The sequence below is a fragment of the Thermobia domestica genome, chromosome 7 (assembly GCF_964235325.1).
Source record: "Thermobia domestica chromosome 7, izTheDome1.hap1.1, whole genome shotgun sequence".
In the NCBI taxonomy this organism is placed as follows: Eukaryota; Metazoa; Arthropoda; class Insecta; order Zygentoma; family Lepismatidae; genus Thermobia; species Thermobia domestica.
Genome location: NC_137460.1, coordinates 298,589,436 through 298,610,929, shown reverse-complemented (window position 1 = coordinate 298,610,929; position 21,494 = coordinate 298,589,436). Strand labels below are relative to the sequence as shown.

At 34.8% G+C, this 21,494-nt stretch overlaps 1 protein-coding gene across 1 annotated transcript; it reads left to right on the top strand.

Moving 5' to 3' along the window:
• Window positions 1-1,867: 1,867 nt before the first annotated feature.
• On the top strand, window positions 1,868-20,469 carry LOC145689809 (uncharacterized). Its single transcript, XM_081764017.1, has 3 exons — window positions 1,868-2,588; window positions 11,956-12,165; window positions 20,277-20,469. The coding sequence occupies exons 1-3, from the start codon at window positions 2,227-2,229 to the stop codon at window positions 20,467-20,469; spliced, it is 765 nt and encodes a 254-aa protein (XP_081620143.1). The 5' UTR covers window positions 1,868-2,226.
• The last annotated feature ends 1,025 nt before the right edge of the window (window positions 20,470-21,494 follow it).

Genomic DNA, 21,494 nt, shown 5'->3' with positions numbered 1-21,494 from the left:
GGCCCAATTATTCGTATTGCCATCGCGGAAGACGCGAGTTATCGGTTGTATTTTACTACATCGTTACTTTCCACAATCACACTGTCACCTTTCACTCGCTTTGATGCTGAAGAAAAATCATTTTTGGTGGTTCCAGGAGGGTAGTCCTGAAGATTGCGGGGTGCTTTCCCTTTTCATTCATTTCGTCTTCTTTTGATAGACTAGAAACTTTACGCTGCTCTGCCGCTCTTTGTCGTTAAGACGATTGTAAAACAAACAATCACATTCAAATGTTTTAAGATTTCACATGTTTTGTCTGAGGTAACAGTTTTGTTGTTATTAACGCACTTTTAATATGTTATAGCACTGTATTTAGCAATGTAAGAAAAGTACAACAATACATGCGGTGTTATGTGTTTACTCGTTCAGAACAGCCTGCATGGTAACGAGCTGTTGTCACACCAGGAACAATTGTTAGACTAACTTAGTTTTTCTCCCGGTCTCCTCGCATGTCTACGCAGTGGATCGGCTCACGACGCAGTCTGGTGATGTCAAAGTTAAAAATAGCTATGACAACTTATCGGCAGAAAGTTTTAGAGACGAAGCTTGCTTCCTGCGCTGAATTTTAGCACCTTATTTGGGGAGACGAGAGGATCGCCAGGATCTCCGTCGCAGACGCGACGCACACACAGATATGCATATTCGTCTGTTTGCTGAGAGAAAAATTCTTGAGAGCGCTTTTATACGAAGTTCACTTAAAGAATTAAAATTTTCTTAATAATTGATCAAATAGACCGTATAGTTACATATATATATATATGTATATATATATATATATATATATATATATATATATATATATATATATATATATATATAGAGAGAGAGAGAGAGAGAGAGAGAGAGAATACTTTTAATACTAAACACTAACTATCTGTTTCCAACCCTGCTTTGTACCAACATTCAAGCTCGCACAGCGTTGCCAACATGTACGATAATTATCGAATCGTACGATAATTTTGATCCCCTTAAGGTGTACGATAGTTGATGTACGATGATAGGAAAGTATACGATAATTTAATACCACCTGGTAAAATGCAAAGATAGTTCTGAAGGTATTTGAAGTTTGGAACAAATTTAAAAGAGTACGGATTTTGCAACATATGTGACGATATTACTTAAAACCTTCCCAAGGCGACTAATGTCTTTAGAAGGTAAATAATTCAGGTAAATTAACTTTAATAGGGAAGTAATTTAAATATTTTTACGTTACACTGTTAGCTACGTTTTAAGGTTATTGTACTTTAAAATCGCAGAACCAATTCTCCTGTTTATTTATGTTTGTTATTATCAGGTATTTGGCTAATCAGATCATTACAATTTCGCATACATTTTGAACTGATACTATAAAATTGATGAAAATCATTGTTAGTATTTGTACTACATGCACGTGGTTTCATTTGTAATTAAACCGAGCACCACATCACAGGAAACCCGCGTTATCCAATCGATCAAGAAAAATTACTACTTGATGTAGATAACTTTTAACAAGGAAAGATATAAAGTGTTAAAGGGTAATCACATATTTATTTCCGATAAACTGGTTAAACTTCAATCTTGTTTTCTATTCAGATTGTTAAATATAGTTTTAGCTGCAAACGTTCGAGTTAGTTTCCTCTAAATAATAATAATAATAATAATAATAATAATAATAATAATAATAATAATAATAATAATAATAATAATAATAATAATAATAAAACAGCTTGATATTGACACTAGGATCAAAAGGTACGATAATTTTACGACAAAAACGATAATTTTAAATGCTACGTACGATAATATCGTCTGATCAGGTTGGCAACGCTGTCGCAGAAGGAAACAACGCAGTGTTGAAACGTGTGTTGCATTTCGTGTCACGGTGTGGGAGGTGGTAACACATCTCATCCTATACTTATCTACTCTATACATTAAATCCTTTGTTACTAATACGCTTTTATTAATTTATTATACGCTTAATACACTCAATAAATGTCCAATGAGCTACCAGATGCATTAAACTGGCGAAGAAGAAGAACCAATTGTTCATAAATCAATTATTCTGAATTTTATTAAAACCTGATCCTAGCTTTAATTGGAAGTTGCTTCTGTGAAAGTTCTTGTAAATCATTTCATTAACACTGGCTGCATAAAATATAAGGGAAGTATAAGAATAGTGTCAAAATTCTTATTAAATTTAAAATCATAATGGCTGGTGAGGCGTCTGTTAAGTTGGAGTTGATATGCAAAGAAGAAATTGATTATGACTTACCTCAGGAAGATCCACTCGAAGGGAAAGGGTGGACATACGAACTGATGACTGACAACAAAGAACTAATATTATCTACAACGAAAGAAGAGCAAACAATGGACAAGGATAGTGCTAAGTATTCTTTGGATGTTGAAACAAACGTTGATAGGGTGAAATCAAAATTTGCAGTAGAAGAAGATTCTGCATTTAAAAGTAATATAGATACGCTAAAAGAAATAGCGGTTCAAGAGATTTGCACGTCGTACACTAACGACTCCCAACAATTAACAAGAAGTTTAAATTCAGTTCGGCCAGAAAGGTATTGTTGAATTTTTCATATAGTAATTGGCTCAGGTTGTTAATACGGTTACATGGGTTCAGAAAGTTTATAGGTTAGAAACAATACTTCACGAGAAATATTTAGGTATGGGAGATACCTCGAACGTAAATTAATAACCTACAATTTGGAAACAGCATGGCACATATAGACTAGCTGTAGGCTATAACAATTAATAGTAATAATAATAAGATCGGTACCACCCATATAAATCTTATATAGTTCGTATTTTAATGGAAAAATGATTACTTTATTATTGATTACACATTTCTCATCAATTCTTGTATATGTTTATAATATGGGTGCTCGACCATAGTGTTTAATTTATATAGAAGGTTTTGTAAAATAAGAGATCGCGAGAATGAAATTTATCCCAAAATTTTCCAATTTTAAACGTGAAAGGTGTTATACTTGAACTTGAACAACAATTATGGTCTTTTGTGCTTTTACTCAGGCTTTAGCTAGAATGAGTCTAGCCTCACGTTTCCACAGGGACGTTAACAAAATACAAAATGAAAGAGAATTCCGACGAACAGTGGATGTTCATTAATTGTATAGGTCCACACCGCTACTCATTTCATAATGTAAAGGCCCATAACTGTACATTTCTTACCGTTACCCATTTATTTTTAAGGAAGTCGACTTTTTATATTTTCAGCAATTATTTCTAGGGTGTTGAACTTCCATTTCTCCCTACAGGTTCACTTTAGGGGCTTATTACACGTACACGATATAAGAATTATTGTACAATGAAAACTAACCAACATGTGCTAGATATTCGCTAAAAGAACAAGATTGCTATGTAACTTAGGGCAGACAGCAGGATGTTGGTCCGTCTACATGCAAAGGGATGGGTCGGTTAGGATGAGATGGGTCAAAGAAGATAAGTTTACACGTAAACGAGGATAGCGGGAGACACCGTATATAGCATAAACTTACATATCTTACGTGTTGCGTTCCTAAATCTATTATTGGTAACATCCTGAAATGATGTCAGTGCTTGCATATTTGTGTTCTAAAGTAATACAATAGGAACGTAAATTTCTTAACTCTCAAATATTTCTCCATTCTCGTGTCATGATTTAGCACTTTGAATTGTGATAGTTAATTTCGCTTACAGTGGTTATTAGCTACTTTGTGTGCGATTTCGTACATAACATGCACACTACGGTATTATTTAAAATGCTATTACGAATTTGTTCTGTAACTTTTACAATAAATCTCGACTAGTTAATGTTTGCCTATTGGTTGATCTTGCATACAAGTTGACATCGTATAGTTTCTATACTTCAAAGTAATTTTATGCAAGACATCATATTTTTGAAGAAACGGTCGGCTATATATCATTATTTGGTTTACCTGAAGTGGGGAAAAGGAAGTGTTAAAGAAGATGTTAAAAATTTACTCTCTCTCTCTGTCTCTCATCACGTTTGAAGGATGATGCTCGGTTCGTCTGCAAGTTAACATACACGTAAGTTTAACGGTATGAAGAAAAGTAGAGAGTATGAAAGACGGTATGAAAGACCCCAAAATATTAGAAAGAGTAGAGATGAGAAAATAATCAAATAGGGCCGGTATCAGTGTCAAATCCATAGTCGTCACGCGCAGTTAGTGCTGCTCATTGGTATTTATTTTGCTCAATTTTTAAAATAATATTTATTATTATAATTATGATTAGGAATGGCAATTGTACCAGCAATAGACATGGAAATCGCAGGGATGTTGCTCTTGTTATTTATTCTCGTAAGTTCTTTACTTCAGCATATTGAAATAACCATCGTTCAAATATCGGCTGCTACAAGTCACTTTTTAGTCTCAAAACAAAATATTTTGTTGTTAGTAATTGTTCTTCTTCTTCTTTTTTTTTCATTTCTCGTAGATTATCTTAAATTTTGTTGACGAGTAGTTAGTGAAAGCTAGGTTTGTTCAAATATCTTCACACTTGTGTTTCTATCTTTGACTGCGTGGATAATGGGGCCGTAATATGGTCTTTAATGGGTTTTACTGTGTATAGTTCGTAGATTTTTACGTACTAATTTAAGACATCTTTATTTAGTTTCGCGGTTTTGCACAGTAAATAGAATGTACAAACTTCCATGGTTAACTCTTTGACATCTGGAATGAATAGCCGTAAGTTCAAGTCGTCAGGTGAGATATTTTTATTTTTAAATACGTTTGTGTATCTTCATATATATTATTAATATTTGTTTTGTTGCATTTCTCGTATGTTATCTTAGATAATTTGTTCATCGATAAGGGTAGATTACATTAGGTTTTGTTATATATGTTTACAGTTTCGTATCCTTTGTTCAAAATTAATTTCTGTATGCTCGAATTTATTAATATTTATTTATTTATTTATTTATTTATTTATTTGAATGTTGGTGGTGGCGGGTTAGCGGTGATTAAGTAAGGCTATGTTTGCAGATTATATAGAACGATGCCATAACACTATTTGTTTACACAGTAGTGCTTTATTTTGCTTTACTCAGAAAATTACTTCCAATGTGTGTTATGCAGCAAAACATTTTACTCACTGTTAGTGCCGGTGGTGTCAGTTTTCTGGACGCACACGCTCTGTTCAGTCACGTTTTTGGTCACTCATTATGTATTAGCACATGTTTTAAAAATGGCCTATGGATTATTATCCTGATAAAAAAAATAGAAAGCCCGTTAAAAAAATATTAAAATTGTGTTACTTTATTTGAACACGCGCAAATTTTTTCACATTTTAGAACAGGCATACCAAAACTCGTTCCGTATCATGCGTCCGTCTGTGAACAGGTATCAGAACAAAATAGTTAAAAAAAAATATTGAGAAACGTTTTCTTGCAATTGGTTCATCCTCCAAAGAATTGGTTCCGTCATCTTATTTAACTCTTTTTTCAAACTTGATTTGGCTCAAATTAACGATTTCCAATTTCAGCGTTTATCGGTATAGAACGAGTATTGTAATATAGCGAGAAGTATTTGTTTCCAAACGATTCAGCGTCTTAACACAACTTTCACGACTATCCAATGTACTTTACCGAAAACGAAGGTAGTTCAAATTTAGTATCCCGACCAGTTTCAAAAGTGATTTCCCTACAGAATATACGGTCATGATGCTGTTTCTTATAGATATTTCAACGTTTCTCGAATAGATTCAATTTCGCCCGTTAACCCTCTACTCAAACAGAAATATCTTCAGACTAGCCATTAGTTTCAGACTTAACGAACGAAACCATAAAACGAAACGGTATCCGATAAGGAGAAGTGATTGTTTGCAAATGATCCTGTGTCTATACACAACACATAATGACTGTCTTCAACGCTCTGCTAAAACGGACAGTTTATCAAAATCTCTGTTACTAATACCAATTCCAACGTTTATTGCCGTAGAATGAAGACGGTAACAGGGAAGGAAAATGTTTTGCTGCAAAGAATTCAGCGTCTCAAAACTGCATACCGCTACTTTCTTGGATATTACTAGTATTTCTAGTTTCAAAAATTATTTCCGTAGAATGAACACTGTAAAACTATCTGGAAGCGGCTGTTTGCATTGAACGAACATCTCAAGCATATGTTCCATCCTCTGCGTTGAAATATTATCCAAACCAAACCTGGTTAATACTAGCCACTTCCGGTTTGAACTTCTTTGCCAGAGAACGGAAACATAGTAAGAAAACTTCTTTCAACAAACAGTTGAGCGTCAAACATAACGTGACTCTTGGCAACGCTCTACCAAAAGTGGAAGTGGCTCAAATTTAATATTAAGTTTTCGATACTTATTTCTATATGGATATCGCGGTAAGAATTATTGAGTTACGTTTCTACAATCAGCTGAGCGCTCTAAGATAAAGTTCCACATTTTCTACTTATCCCTATTCAAAGCTGAGCGATCGAAATTAAACATTTGTGTTGTTAATATTTTTCATCATGGGGGAGGAAACGGTAACAGACAGTAACAAACTGCTTTTACAACCGATTCAGGGTTTGGAGTAAACATATAACAACACACAGCGTTTTACAAAAATCTCAAGTTGTTCATTTTGGTAAGTTTCTAAACAGATAATTTCAATGCTGATATATGTAGAGTAAGGACGATAAGAGATATTGAGATACAATTACGTACAATCGGTTCAGCTCCTCAAGAATAGGTCCATCTCCTCCGTTAACTGTCTGTCCTAACCGTTAGCATTTCAAATTAGCTATTTCCGGTTTCAACATTTATCCCTACAGAACGGAAAAGGTAACAGATTGCGAAAGGCGGATTTCTGCAAACAATTCAATGTTTAAATTGAAAGTATCGTGGTGATTACCTACAGAACTCTACCAGAAACGAACATCGTTCAAGTTTACTACTACATCCGGTTTCAAAATATTTTTCAACCTTATTGTCACAGAACAAGAAAGATGGCATATAACCAGAATCAGTTATTGCTCCGTTGTAATTCAATTCAAACTGGAAGTAGTTAGAATGAATCATTTCTGGTTTCGATGTTCATCGTCAGAAAACAAACACGGTGAGATAGTAAGAAGCGTTTTGTGCAAACGTTTTTGCATCTAACACGTTTCAACATATCTCTACTATTCACAGCACTATATCAAAACCGCAAGTGCTTGAAACTTACTATTACTTTCGATATCAATACTGATGTCCGTTAAGCGAAAATGGTAAGATGTATTGAGATATGTTCTCCTAGAATCGTGTCAGCTTGCCTGTCATTCTCGTTGAAGTTCTATTCAAACCGGAAGTGGTTAAAAATTCTCCGACTCCGGTTTCAGCATTTGTCGTTAAAAACGAAAATTGTAACAAGTATCGAGGAGCTTTTTTTTTTCAAATGATTGGTACTCCTGTTATATGATTTTCATAGAAAAAACTGAATAAGATGTCGAGAAGCTCTTCTGCGATCGGGTAGGCGTCCCAACGTGCGTTCTACTTCGTTCCTTACCTTTCTGTTCAAATTGGAAGTATTTAAAATTAACGATTTTTTTTTTCAATTTTTATCTCTATAGAAGTATAGAGTATCGGATGGCAAGTAATAGCTTTTTGAGATGGACCGAGCGGACAGATTCTATCTTCGATTTTTTTCCTCTATGGCTACCAGTTGTTACAGATATACTACTTCAAGTTTCAGTATTGAATTTGCATATTTTGGAAGACTTTGTTTCACACTGTGAAACCATATTTATTTGTTTAACTTGGGTATGTGTAACTTCGTTACTACACCCCACCAGATTGATACTGTTAGTCATACTTACTTAAAAAGTGTGTAGCTATGGAACATATATTTGGCAGAAGTTATGTGAGTGGTTAAAAAAAAGTGTGTCGCTCTCAAGTTTGTCTTTGACTACCATTAATTTAAACCTTTATCCTTATTTGAAATATTATCCTAGTCCAAAGTAATACTGTTAGTTTGTTCGTCTTTGATCATGCTTTAACCACGACAAGTTCTACCATTCTGATATTTACGTTTGTTTTTCATACATTCCGCTAACACCGTATCACTTATTCGTAAACGCAAATATTATACAAAATTTTGTAACGTTTTGAACTTGATGATGATAGTTGTTTTAGTGTAGAAAATGTTTCTATGAGATTATGAAACACTCTTTATTTCCTTATTTGTATGAAATATTTTCCCCGCTTTGATATATAATGATATATATCTTAGTGCACGAATAATTATGTCAATGAAGTTTCACCCCTTTTTACACTTTAATGGAGATGCGTGTCCCCAGAGTTTACTAGTAAAATTCTAAGGGTAAATACCAGTAATATTACGTTGTAGGAGAAATTTGCTTTAAATGTATAATATTTTATATAATTGTTAGTCGGTGCTGTAGTCTAAGGAATTAATTACGTTGTTAGAGTAGGCCTAACACGCAGCTACAGTTTTACTTGCAGTGGATCAGCAAGGCGAACATATGAGTTGATCTGATTTACAAATGTTATCTAAACTGTAACCAATTCTTAAGAAATACCAAATTGAGAAAATTATGATTTTCTCCTCTATCTCATTTTCAATTAAACTTTATTGTCAAAAGTCCAAAGTATCCAATTATATACCTTTCCACCCGGACATTTTTTTTAATTTCAAAAAAGAGAAATTTTAAAAAAAGAATTTTTTTTCCTAATCTGATATGATCTACTTATCCTCATAAATATGATTTTGCTTTTCCTTTAAGCTAATAGCTTTCGGAGAAATTAACTTGCCCAATTGTGCATGTTCGGCCAATACTACATATATTGGTGATTCAATCTACCTGTAGAACTGTGTATGTCAGGTGTGAAAGGGTTAAATGTGGTAGTTAGCACGCACGAAAAATTAGCACGCCAATTTGGAATAACTTACTTAGCGCGAGATGAACGAAAAGAAAGCTTACGTCGCTGTATGTATAATTAACATTTACAATAGTAAAACCACATATTTTTACACAAATAATGAAATCGATATATCTATGATAGGCGGATCACGTCACATGCGTCAGTAATACGCATGGGCACTGTAAAATTCTTGTGAATGGTTGGTATATCAAAAACGATAAGATAATATTATACAATACGACACTCTAAGAATGAGTGATAATAATCCAAGTTGGAATGGTTTAGTGCAGAATGATATCCAGTTGAGAAGTTAAATTTGTGACCTGTGCGATTTCAGGTTTTGTTAATCACAGGGTGAATGAGTTTCGTATATTACTGAATGTGCACTACAGTTTAAAGTGAAGTATATATTTTATTTTCTTGAGCTTTTAGTATTTGCTGCTCAAAGTACACAGTTAAAATTACTATGAAATCTTCAATTGAAGGTCACGTCTGTTGCCAGTAATTACATCTTTCGGCCTTCATTATTAATTTTGCGAACGTGTGCTCAGTACATTTTACAGCCTTGTAACCAGCGAAACACAAACCTGATCACCAGGATGCGACGTCTACAACAAAATGTACAGAAATCCAATGCTTAACTCCAACTTTGAAATTTTACAGATCATTTAGTATATACAACCCGGAGCAAGCTTATGCTTATTATCCCTTGTTCTTGATTTGTGTAGGATTTCGATCTTAATTCTTACTTTAATGAGTTGTGGACCAGTTTGAGGACGCATTTTTGCAAAGAAAATGGATTTTGACTGAGGTGATATAAATGAAATGTATACTTTCTTTTAACGCGTTGGTAAAATCGGCAAATGTTTTCATAAGACTATTTTATATGTGAATTATTATTATTATTATTATTATTATTATTATTTTTGTAGTTTTTACGTTGTAAGGGTTTATAAATTTCCAGTGTTCGTGACAACATTAAGCACATAGTATTATGTAATTTTTATTCCATCAGGTTTAAAAAAGGTATATTACGTATAACGCCATTAAAACAACGTAGAAATACTTAATTTTGTATCGCTGGAATCAAACAGGTAATATTAATGTGAATTACTGAGGATGAGACGGTGATTCCATGATTTTTTTTCGCAAAAAGCAGAAAGCTACATATATGTATAGAAGCACGTCCGGAAAGGATAAATGCGTCATTTGAAACGGAAATGGTAAAAATACTTTGTTTCTCTGCAAATAATTTTTTTTAAGTCGTGTACTACAAGGTTTTTTGCTGTTTTTAACAACATCCGTTTGAAAAGTAGTTTTCTTAAAGTTTCTTGTATGCTTGCAAAATTGTGATCACTTAACTTCATCAGACAATGCGTAATGGAATTCTATACACTAAATATTAATTTTATATTATATGGTAAATTTATATGTTAAGAAATCTACGGAAATTGCCCTTTTCCAACTCTTAAGGTGTAAATTATTTGCTAACTTTTCTGAGTAAAGATTTTGTATGAAAAATGTCACTTCCCTAACCTAATCTAGTCGTCAGATAGTCTGCTTTTCGCGTAAATTTTAAATCACTTACTTGTAGGATTTTCAATCTGATAACAGTAACATAAAAAAAAGGAAGTAAAAGTTTTATGGTTCATATATAGGTCTGGCTAACTGCAGTGTAAAATTTAATTTCAATCAATTCACTTATTTCCATGCCTGATTAGCTGGTTGCCAAGTTTGTGCACTGAGATATAATATGCAATTTGTTCATCATCTTCCTCTGGAATGTATTTCCCAAAACATTGGTGCACGCGACAGATTTTTGAAAGTAAAAAAACTAGTGTGCAACTCTGCACTCTAACGAGAGAGACCCGTCAAATTATAATTTTTGACGTACCCATTTCCTTATGAAACCCATTTCAATGAACGTAACATAATAAAATGCCACTTAAATGTAGACAATCGAACATATATTACATAATTCATGTCAAGCAGTTGAGCTTCCTGTCTCTTATAATCTAACGCATAAGATATTTCTTCCATTTTTCGGTGTCGTATTGTAGCACTTATCTTCACACACTCCTTTTACTTTAAACGTAAAAAACAATAATTTTTAAAGTGTTTCAGGATATTAATAACACTCGAGATCATCGTTTGCAAAAAGGCTGTAAGAGGTGGATTTGAAACCCAATGTAGCATTTTGATTTCTCCGAATAACATAACACTATATTATTAGAAATTTAAATTATATGTTCTGAGCACAAACGTAGAAGCATTAGTAATTATATAGGTGTGATGAAATTGCTAATGCTTGTCCATATTACCATACCGTTGATTTCTGGAATCATAATAACATACATATCAAATAAATAAATAAATATAACGAGAAATTGAAAGCTCAACACATCTCAAATATATTTATTTTGATAAGAGGGCCTAAATATGTATCAAATGAAACCATGTAGCTATATGTCAACAACCGCAAAGATTATAGTACTTATTAAAATTTATTATATCAAAATAAAAGATTATATTAAAAACACACCTAGATATTGATATACTGATTGAAATGACGTACTTTGTGCAAAATTTTAAAACTTGTATGCCCTTCCTTTGTTTCATTGTCATAATAACATTTTTTGTAGCTGCAATTGCAACAAGTTCTTCTGGTTTTTAAATTTTCTGATACAAAATTGAAGATATATAAATATTTTTAGTGGCAACGAATTTCTCTTTTTGCTGTCCATATTGAAATGTTTATTCGACGTAGTACAAAATATTTTTTGTTCGTATGTACTTGAGTTAACTCTAATATCGTATATTTAAAGGAATGCAAAATTTGATATAGTAAAGCATATTTTGAGAATGGGGAGATATGGAAAATCCTCGATGGTTTTCTGTTCCATATTTGTACATGATTCCATGTAACAGATCAAATGTAAACGTAATTCAATCATTAAATATAATGAATGATTTTATATCTTCGCTGATACTTATTAATTACTTCAATTCACATTTTCTTGTTTATTGAATTTCTTACAGACGAAATAATGTATTTGCTCTTCACAGGGAAGCGAATACGTTTATTAGATTAAAGGAAACAGTTTCTTATTCAGACGAGAAATCTGATACTACGAAGCAGTTTGGCAGAGGATTTAATCAGTCAAGCTTGTCAAGGCGTTTGCTTGCATACAAAAGTAAAAAACGACATACGTACCAAATAGGGATGGGACTTGGGTATTTACCCATTGGGTAGGTAAATAAAAATTGGGTAAATACCCGGTAAATACCTAAATTTTATTTACCTACCCAAAAACTGGGTATTTATTACAAACTGCAAGAGTACATAATAAGAAGGCATAGTGGGTTCTAAAACAGCAGAATAAGATATTCTAAATACAAATGTGGTTAAATAAAGATGCAAACTTGCCACACTGGTAACTCATAACTTGTATCTGGTAACATTGCTTCAGTCAATTCCTTTTCGAATTTACTAGTTCAGTACTGGTATAGACTGAAACAGTGATGTCGTCATTTCCTTTCCGTTACCATGGTGATCGCCATGTTTTTTTCTATACAAACGCGTGAAGCAAACGCTGTATTTTAAAGTATAGTATAAATAAGGACAACGACTGTAAATTAATTATAAATTTGTAATTATAAAATGTGTTAACGAATGATAAAGTTGGTGAGAAAGGGTACAGATTTAGAATAAAGAAATTACGAATAAAATCAAGAAAATTCACAAAGAAAGAGTAATATCTAAGGAACTTATTTCTAAAAATGCCACATCTTTAAGTGATAAGGTAGAAATCAAATAATTAATGTAAACATCATTATCATATAATCCACCTTAAGAAGCAATTATGCACAACATAAACACCCTAACGTGCAGATTGACGAACTGTCGGCACAACGACAACTGTAAAAATATACAGTTAAAAAATCTTTTAGAACCATGTTAATTCTATTGGGACATTTACTTTCCTTATGTTTACAATAATAATAGAAGTCCAGAATATTAATGTCTTTAATATTACAAAAGAAAGGCGGGGAAAAAAAGCAAACCTTTGGAAATTTTCAATCCGTACCATCAGTGGATATAGGTAAGATCTTTTCTTATATTACCTACCAACTTTTTTAAAAAGCATTTAGAAACAGTACAATAAGAAAATATCCATTTATGAATGGTTCAGCGTATATTCTAAACAACATTATTATAAGTATCATAACATTGCATACATGAACAGGATTAATGAATCAAAAATTTTCCAGTATTATTTAAGGTTAATATCTGATTATGAACAAAGATTAGTATATTTTTCTTTTTTATATATCTGTTTCTTTTCTTTTTTTAGTTTCATTGATTAGAAATGTTTAAAAAGAAACATAAATGCTTCATTCATTCTCATGTTTGCAATTCCGAAATATTTCATCACTGTTTTCGCTTTGCATTTAGGTCCTTTAGGTATTTAGGCTACTTGTTGTTTAGAAAATAAAATGGTGATCACCATGGCAACGAAAAGGATGTGACGTCACACTATTTCAGTCTTGTTGAGAAAGATAACCGTGACAGTGCTGAGTACATTAGAGATCAAGTATTGGAGATCATTGAAAAATACGACCCCAGCAAGTTCTTTGTTCTCATTGGTGATAATGCAGTAAATATGCAGAAGGCTTTTTCTCTTGTTCAAGAAAAGTATCCCCATTTGCAACCCCATTGTCACGTATAGCACACAGTTGAACCTTGTCTGCAATATTATTTTGAAGTCTTCTTCAACTTCATCATTTATGGCAAATGTTGTAGACGCCATTAAAACGGTTAAAAGTACTCAGGTCTTGAATGTACTTTTTCATGCAATCAACAATGAGAAAAACATTCACACTTCTGTTACTCTTCCATGTAAAATCCTCTGTGGAAGCTATTTAAAATCTCTTGAAAGTTTGAAAGCTGCAAAAGTCACTCTACAGAACCTAGCTGTTCATGGAACCCTGCAAGATATACAGCATTTATCAAAGACCACAAACCAAGGTTGCCTGACGATGAGGTTTTCTGGGGACTATTACATATTAGTCGAAAAGCTAATATGTATTCTTAAGCCAATAGTGTTCTGGATAAATATATTAGAATCTGATGAATGTAACATGCACCGAGTTTTACCTGCTGTCAAAGAAATCGAAGAGCAACTAGAAAGGCTGTACCCTAATTCCTATTGTAAAAAACATAAGAAAAAATATTAATAATTTCGAAAGCGGAAAACTACACTAATTCACTATGCCGCAGCATTGCTAGATCCATCATCATAGGGGTTTGACTTGACTCCAGAACAACATGTCGATGAATTGGAGTTTGTGCACAAGGTTGCAGAGAACATGAAAGCAGATCTTGTAAATACGATGATGGATTTCACACATTACAAGGCAAAGGAAGGTTTGTGGAGGAAGAAGTTCATTTGAACAAGTTCTAGTGAAATGAACCCAGTGATTTGGAGGCAAGGTTTGTATGGAAGTACCGACTTATCTGAAGTCGCACAGTGAATATCACAGCACCGGTATCATCAGGCACCACAGGAAGATCCTTCAGTACCTTCTCAAAAATTAACACTAAGTCAAGGAATAGGCTGAATACTCCCAGAGCCGGAAAAATTACATATATAGCTTATAACTGGAAGTTGCTTCACTGAGAACAGAAGTCAAAAGTATCAACACAGCATAAAGAGACAAAGAAGATTGTTGAGTCAGAGCTGCAGAAAGACTTAGAAAATGGGTCTAAGTTATTGGTCTAAGTTCATCACACTTGAAATGCACCATGTACCAAGAAAAAGTAGAACCTTTGAAGAAGACAGTGACACTTCTTCCGTGAGATAGATGGAGACAATACCAGCTATGATTCGATATATTCATTCCATGTATCCGATGAATGTGATGAGTAATCTTGGTATAAATGCCATCTCATAACGAGATAACATTTTGCCCTTATGTGTATAGACTATTTCGAGAACCTTGCTAAGTACTAAATGTTCTGTAATTCTTCTGTACTTTTATTAGCTTGATGCTGCCAATTGAGGTGTTTGAAAACAGAGGAAACTAACTGCATTTTACTCATTGAATTAGGCGTATTGCATTTGAATTAGGCGTATGAATCTGATGACACACAATCAGAAACGAATTAAAGAAACTGATTTAACCGTCATGTGAAACCCATTTTCCAGTGGCATTTCGTCTATTTTGTTTCCAAGAATGCTAATTTCTCGCAAAACATGAAAATGCAGTTACTTCATTCTGGGTTCAAACAACTCATATATATATTTATTTATTACAGCTCATCTTTTGATGCCTAGCTAGCAAGTGCAGTGTACGTGTGAAAGTTCCCGTATTTACTCCAACCCCTACTGAGTTTTATTTGTAGTTATTAAAGCATGTATGATATAACAGAAAATATATTTCAAGTCATGTCAGTTGTAATAACTTGTCGCCCATAGTCACTTACAGAATGTAAATAAAAAGGAAAGCACTTATCCGCGTTCCATGTACTTTTTTAGTTTCTTTATTTGTAGCAAAATAAATATAGCTTTTTTCACTCATCAGTCCTTAAAAATATGTTCCTGGAGAAACATGCTTCTTTTATGTTACTACTATCAAAACAGGAACGACCACATAACTGATTTCTATTAATGAAAATAATAAATTTATTGCCATTTGCTATTTGTTGTAGTTTGTACTGGATCTACTGTTACTTTTTCATTATTTTATTCACTCCTAAAGAATGTGTGTATCACATATAGGGTCGAAAAGGGAAAAAACCCTTATATTTACCCAATTTGGGTAAATACCTGGGTATTTACCCAAGGTAAATACCCCAAAAATATTTACCGGTAAAAATCCCATCACTAGTACCAAAATAGTGATAAACGCTATAGTAAAACTTTAACCTTGTCAAGTCATAAGGTTATACACAAATCTACAAAATCCCATGGATGCGAAGAGTGTGGAAAGAGTTTTCGTGAACGTTCCAAATTGTATAGACATATATTAATCCACACAGGGGAAAAGCCCCATACATGTCAACAGTGTGGAAAGGGATTCAGTGATCGTTCAAGTATGAATAATCATATGTTAATCCACACAGGAGAGAAACCTCACACATGCCAAGTGTGTGGAAAGGGGTTTAGAGATCGTTCAACAATGAGAAGACACACATTAATTCACAAAGTAAAGAAGCCTTATACTTGCCAAGAGTGTGGAAAAGTATTTCGTGTACGTTCAACGTTAAATTCACACATTTTAATACACAAAGGAGAAAAACCCTACACTTGCCAGCAGTGTGGAAAAGGATTCAGTGATCGTTCAGGTATAAGAAGACACATTTTAATCCACACAGGAGAGAAGCCTCACATATGCCTAGTGTGTAGTAAGAGGTTTACAGATCGTTCAAATCTGAATAAACACTTTTTAATCCACAAAGAGGAAAAACCTTATACTTGCCAAGAGTGTGGGAAGGGATTTCGTGAACGTTCAAGATTGAATACACACATATTAATCCACACAGGAGAGAAACCTTACACATGCCTAGTGTGTAGTAAGAGGTTTACAGAAAGTTCAAAATTGAATAGACACATGCTAATCCACAGAGCGGACATGCCTAATACTTGCCAAGAATTTGGTGAAGGATTCAGTGTTCGTTGAAATTAAGCGAAACATTTTTTAATACACAAACGAGGGTGTCTCAAACATAAGGAGAGTGTGGAGAAAGATTTAATAATCGTCCAAATTTGATGACCTAGGTTTTAATCCACACAGCCGTAAAACCTCATATACGCCAAACGTATGTAACGGACTCAGAGAACTTTGACATTTGTGTAAACACATAAGCCTACAAATGAGAAAAGCTTTACACATTCAAAAAATGTGGAAAGTGATTAACACAGACTTAAAGTTTTGACAGACGTTCATCCACAAACGTAGGTTACCATTGCCAAGAATAAGCAAAAGTATTTACTATACGTTGAAATTTGTTTAAAAAGACTTTGACCCACACACGCGAAAATCCTTCCACATGCCAAGTATGTTTAGAGGGATTCAGTGTACGTTCAAGTTTTGTAACACGCATATTAATGCACATAGAAGAAAAAACTTCACACCTGACAGGAGTGCTTAAATGGATTTAATCGTCATCAAATTTTGGTACCGAACATTTGAAAAATCTCATATATGCCAGGCGTGTAGTTGGGGATTTAGACATCATCGACATTTGCTAAACACACGTTATTCCACTCAGTCGAAAAATCTCTCACCATCGAAGAGTGTGGCACATTACAATTAGTTCAATTCCGGGGAAACATCTTAGTGGTTAGTGGTAAAACGTTGTAATAACAAATGTCACGTGTATAACTTGACTATATCCTTCGAAACATCATAGTTGTCACACGTGTAACCTGATTATATCCTCACTAAATTGGAATCATATTTGTCAAAACTGTGCTATAAAATTCGCTCAATATCACGCTGGTTAAGACAAATGTTAAAGGTGACAAAGATTATAGCGAAGTTGAGAAATCTAAAAGATTGTAACAATACAATAATAGTAATAATAACAATCACAATAATACTAAAATATCATAAGTTATAAGAAGAAATCTTAACAAGAACTGACAACAGTTTATCAACTAAAATGACGTAGTGCAGAGTTATATCCTGCTGGAAAATGAAGTTATTCTGAGAGTGAATACGACATTTAGGAGGTCTGTAGAACAGAGAACGTTGAACTGTTAAATGCCTAGGTCGTACTATATGAAGGAAAAATATGTTACGTGTTTGCCTGAGAGTATGCGGAAACAAAATTGTGAGTGTAGCGTTTCGGTCCAGAGTTGGCCATGTTTGAATTTATACAGATATTTGAGGTCAATGATTTTATGACGAATGTTACAAAGTTTTGTATTTATTTTCCGCAATAATTCGCGTTTTATCGTGTACGTGTGCGAGACTCTCTAAAGCGTTGTATTGCGAGGAATAAATAAGGAATTGAGTTAATCGGGGATAGGTTTGTGGGAACTATCGTTGCCAAGATAGACGAACAATGTTCCAGTTTTTTATTTGAAATTATTGTCTTGTAGGAAGTTTCTAAGGATTAAATGTTCCTTATATTTTTAATCTGTGCAGATGTCCTATAAGACGCATTGAATTCTTGGTGAAAGTGTATGTATTGTGTAAGTTTTGTGTCGAAAGAAACTCCGAAATCTTTGACACTATTGATTCTCATGATAGGCAAACTATTTATATGGTATGAAGTATGTATAATATTTTTCTTTACGTAGAATGTTATGGATTTACTCTTATTGGATAAACTTTTAGGGGCCATGTGTTACAACAGGAGAAACTATTATCAATTTCCCCTTGAACTATTTCGGAGACTTCTATTGTGTACAGTCATGTGAAGATTCTGCAGTTTCCTGTAATATGAGGATTAAGCTGATATTTGAGTTGACCCAACTAGTCGAATCATTAATGTACAATATGAATAAGAATGCTCCAAATACGCTTCCCTGTGCTACTGCAGATGTTACAAGATGGGGGTTGCAAATCGATCCCACCAAAACGATTCTTTGGGTGCTACCTTGTAAGAAGCTATTCAACAAAGATAAGTGTGTCTCATGAACACAGAATCTATTGAAGATTTTGTAAGTTATATAAGTATGGTTAATGGAATCGAAGGCAAAAGATAAATCGAAATAGGTGGCGCCAAGTTGTGCATTGTTGGAAACACTATGCAAGCGTATTTAAGCATGTTAATGAGGTTAGTGAGACAAGAGAGACATGAAACTATGTTGAGATGTGTTAATGTAGGGAGAGGTGAATTTGAAAAGTTTGTCTTTGGTAATTTTATCGCAGACGATTGATATATTTGAACTGAGCGAGATATTGCTTTAGGATGACACGATCGTTCATTCAAGATTTTTAAATGGTAGAGACACGGATTTTCTTTTCTTTTCTTTTTTTTTTTTTTTTCAAGAACAGGGAAAACAGCTTTCCCTGAAGCATCTATTAAAAATGAGCGTAAGTGGAAAAGAAATAATATGTATTTTCGAACGCAGAAAGGTCTAGCTTATATTTTCCGGGCCAGAGGCTCTCTGAGGACGGAGAGAAAATAAGAAAAACTCATCCTCTGGACAAGTGATAGATAAACGAAATAACGTAGATGAGTAAACGGATTGAACAGGGAGGTATGGTGTTTGACAATTTGAGAATTTGTTGCAAAGTATTCATTAAAATTTTCTGTTCTTTCCTCTCCTTCTGTCCTTGAAACATCATTATACATTACAAGAAATATGGTAGAAATTTTACACGTAGATCTGATAAAAGACCAAAGTCATTTAGGGTTGTAGATGCTAGTATCTGAATTTTTTGAAATATAGTGTAGGTATTTGCATCTGAATAGCTTTTTTGTGTAATGTCTTATATCAGAAAATTATATATATACTCGTTTTCATAAATTAAGAATAATGCGGATACATGGTGAAACAACGCTCTGGTGGGCGGTTTTCAGTTCGAAATCACCTCGGAGTATGACTATGCGATGAATTTCATCATTCGGTGCGGTGCATGCGGTACGGTCGTCGCACGGTGGCGCTGGCAGCAGTCCAAATACGCAGAGGTGTGTTGGTGCATGTCAGTACGGTGCAGCGTGTAAGTGTGCAAATGTCAGACGTGCTATTGGTGATTGTGTGTTGAAAATGGCTCAAAGAACACATTGATGACGTTATGAGGTGTACAGTAATAGGTTGACTGGAGTCTGGTCATACACAGCAGGTCGTAGCACGGGCCCTCCGTGTACATCAAAGTGTGATCTCAAGATTATGGCAACGATTCTAGCAGACAGGAAGCGTGTACAGGCGCTACAGTACGGGACGCCCACAGTGTATAACACCACAAGAGGACCGATATCTCACAATCAGTACCCGCAGACGGCCACGGAATACAGCAGGTAGCCTTTCTCGGGACCTTGCCACAGCCACCGGAACGATTGTCTCCCGACACACAGTCTACAGACGACTGAACAGACATGGTTTATTCGCCCGGAGACCTGCAAGACGCATTCCACTAACCCCTGTTCACAGGAGAGCCCGTAATGCCTGGTGTCAAGAACACAGTACATGGTCAATGGATCAGTGGTCCCAGGTTCTGTTCACGGACGAGTCCAGGTATAGCCTGAGCAGTGATTCTCGCCGGGTTATCATCTGGTGTGAACCAGGAACCAGATACCAACCCCATAATGTCCTTGAAAGGGACCTGTATTGAGGTAGTGGTTTGATGATGTGGAGTGGTATTATGATTGGATCAAATACACCCATGCATGTCTTTGACAGAGGAACTGTAACAGGTCAGGTGTACCGGGACCTTATTTTGCATCAGTATGTTCGCCTTTTCAGGGGTGCAGTGGGTCCCACCTTCCTCCTGATGGATGATAATGCACGGCCCTACCGAACTGCCATCGTGGAGGAGTATCGTGAAACAGAAGATATCAGGCGAATGGAGTGCCTTCCTGTTCTCCAGACCTAAACCCCATCGAGCATGTCTGGGATGCTCTCGGTCGACGTATCGCTGCACGTCTTCAAACCTCTAGGACAGTTCAGGAACTCCGGCAGGCACTGGTGCAAGAATGGGAGGATATACCCCAGCAGCTTCTCGACCACCTGATCCAGAGTATGCCAACCCGTTGTGCGGCCTGTGTACGTGTGCATGCTGATCATGTCCCATATTGATGCCAGGATACATGCGGAGGAAAGAGTGGCGTTGTGTAGCACATTTGTTTCTCAACTTATCACCAATACCGTGGATATCACCAACACTGTGGTACCGATATGTCTCGTTTGTTCGTATATTGTGTTCAAAATGTGCCTATGCTATTAGCGCCAGTTTTGTGTAGTGCCACGTTGTGTAGTATCACAATCTGCAATTATCCTTAATTTTTGAGCATGAGTATTTGGAAAGGCACGCCAGAGTTTCCAAGCCTTTTCCTTATTTCGGAATGTGTGGCGAGTCACTTCGCCGTGCATGTTGGAAATTCCATTGATTTTGCTCTTTTGGACGGTATAAAATCTTTTACTGTTGCATAAAGAACATCAGTGAAGGAATCCAGCGCCTCGCTATTCTTCCTTCTAGTGAAAGTGTCCACAGTAACACTAATATTACTTTCAAAATTTCACCCAGAGGGGCCTTTTTTCAGTCAGGTAGAAGCTTTCGTTTTGAGTTGGGTTGCTGGCTGTTGAGGATGAGAGCATGATAGGGAACGCGGAACGTCACTTCTAGAAACTCGTGGTCTGAGAGAAGCATCTTTTTATGTGAGATGACACATTCTGTAAAAAAAAAAAAAAAAAAAAAAAGTAGAAATGGCAAAATCTAAGTTGTTATTTTTATGCGTGTTATGCATATTGTGCTATACCAAAAGGAGTCCTTCAATAGAACATTCGAAAAAGGTGTTCAATTTGTGTCTTATGCTATCACATGTTTACTGTCGATCCATTCTAAGCCCAAGTTATAGTCACCAAAATCAACATTTTCATCTTGTGACGGCTTCTGGAAGT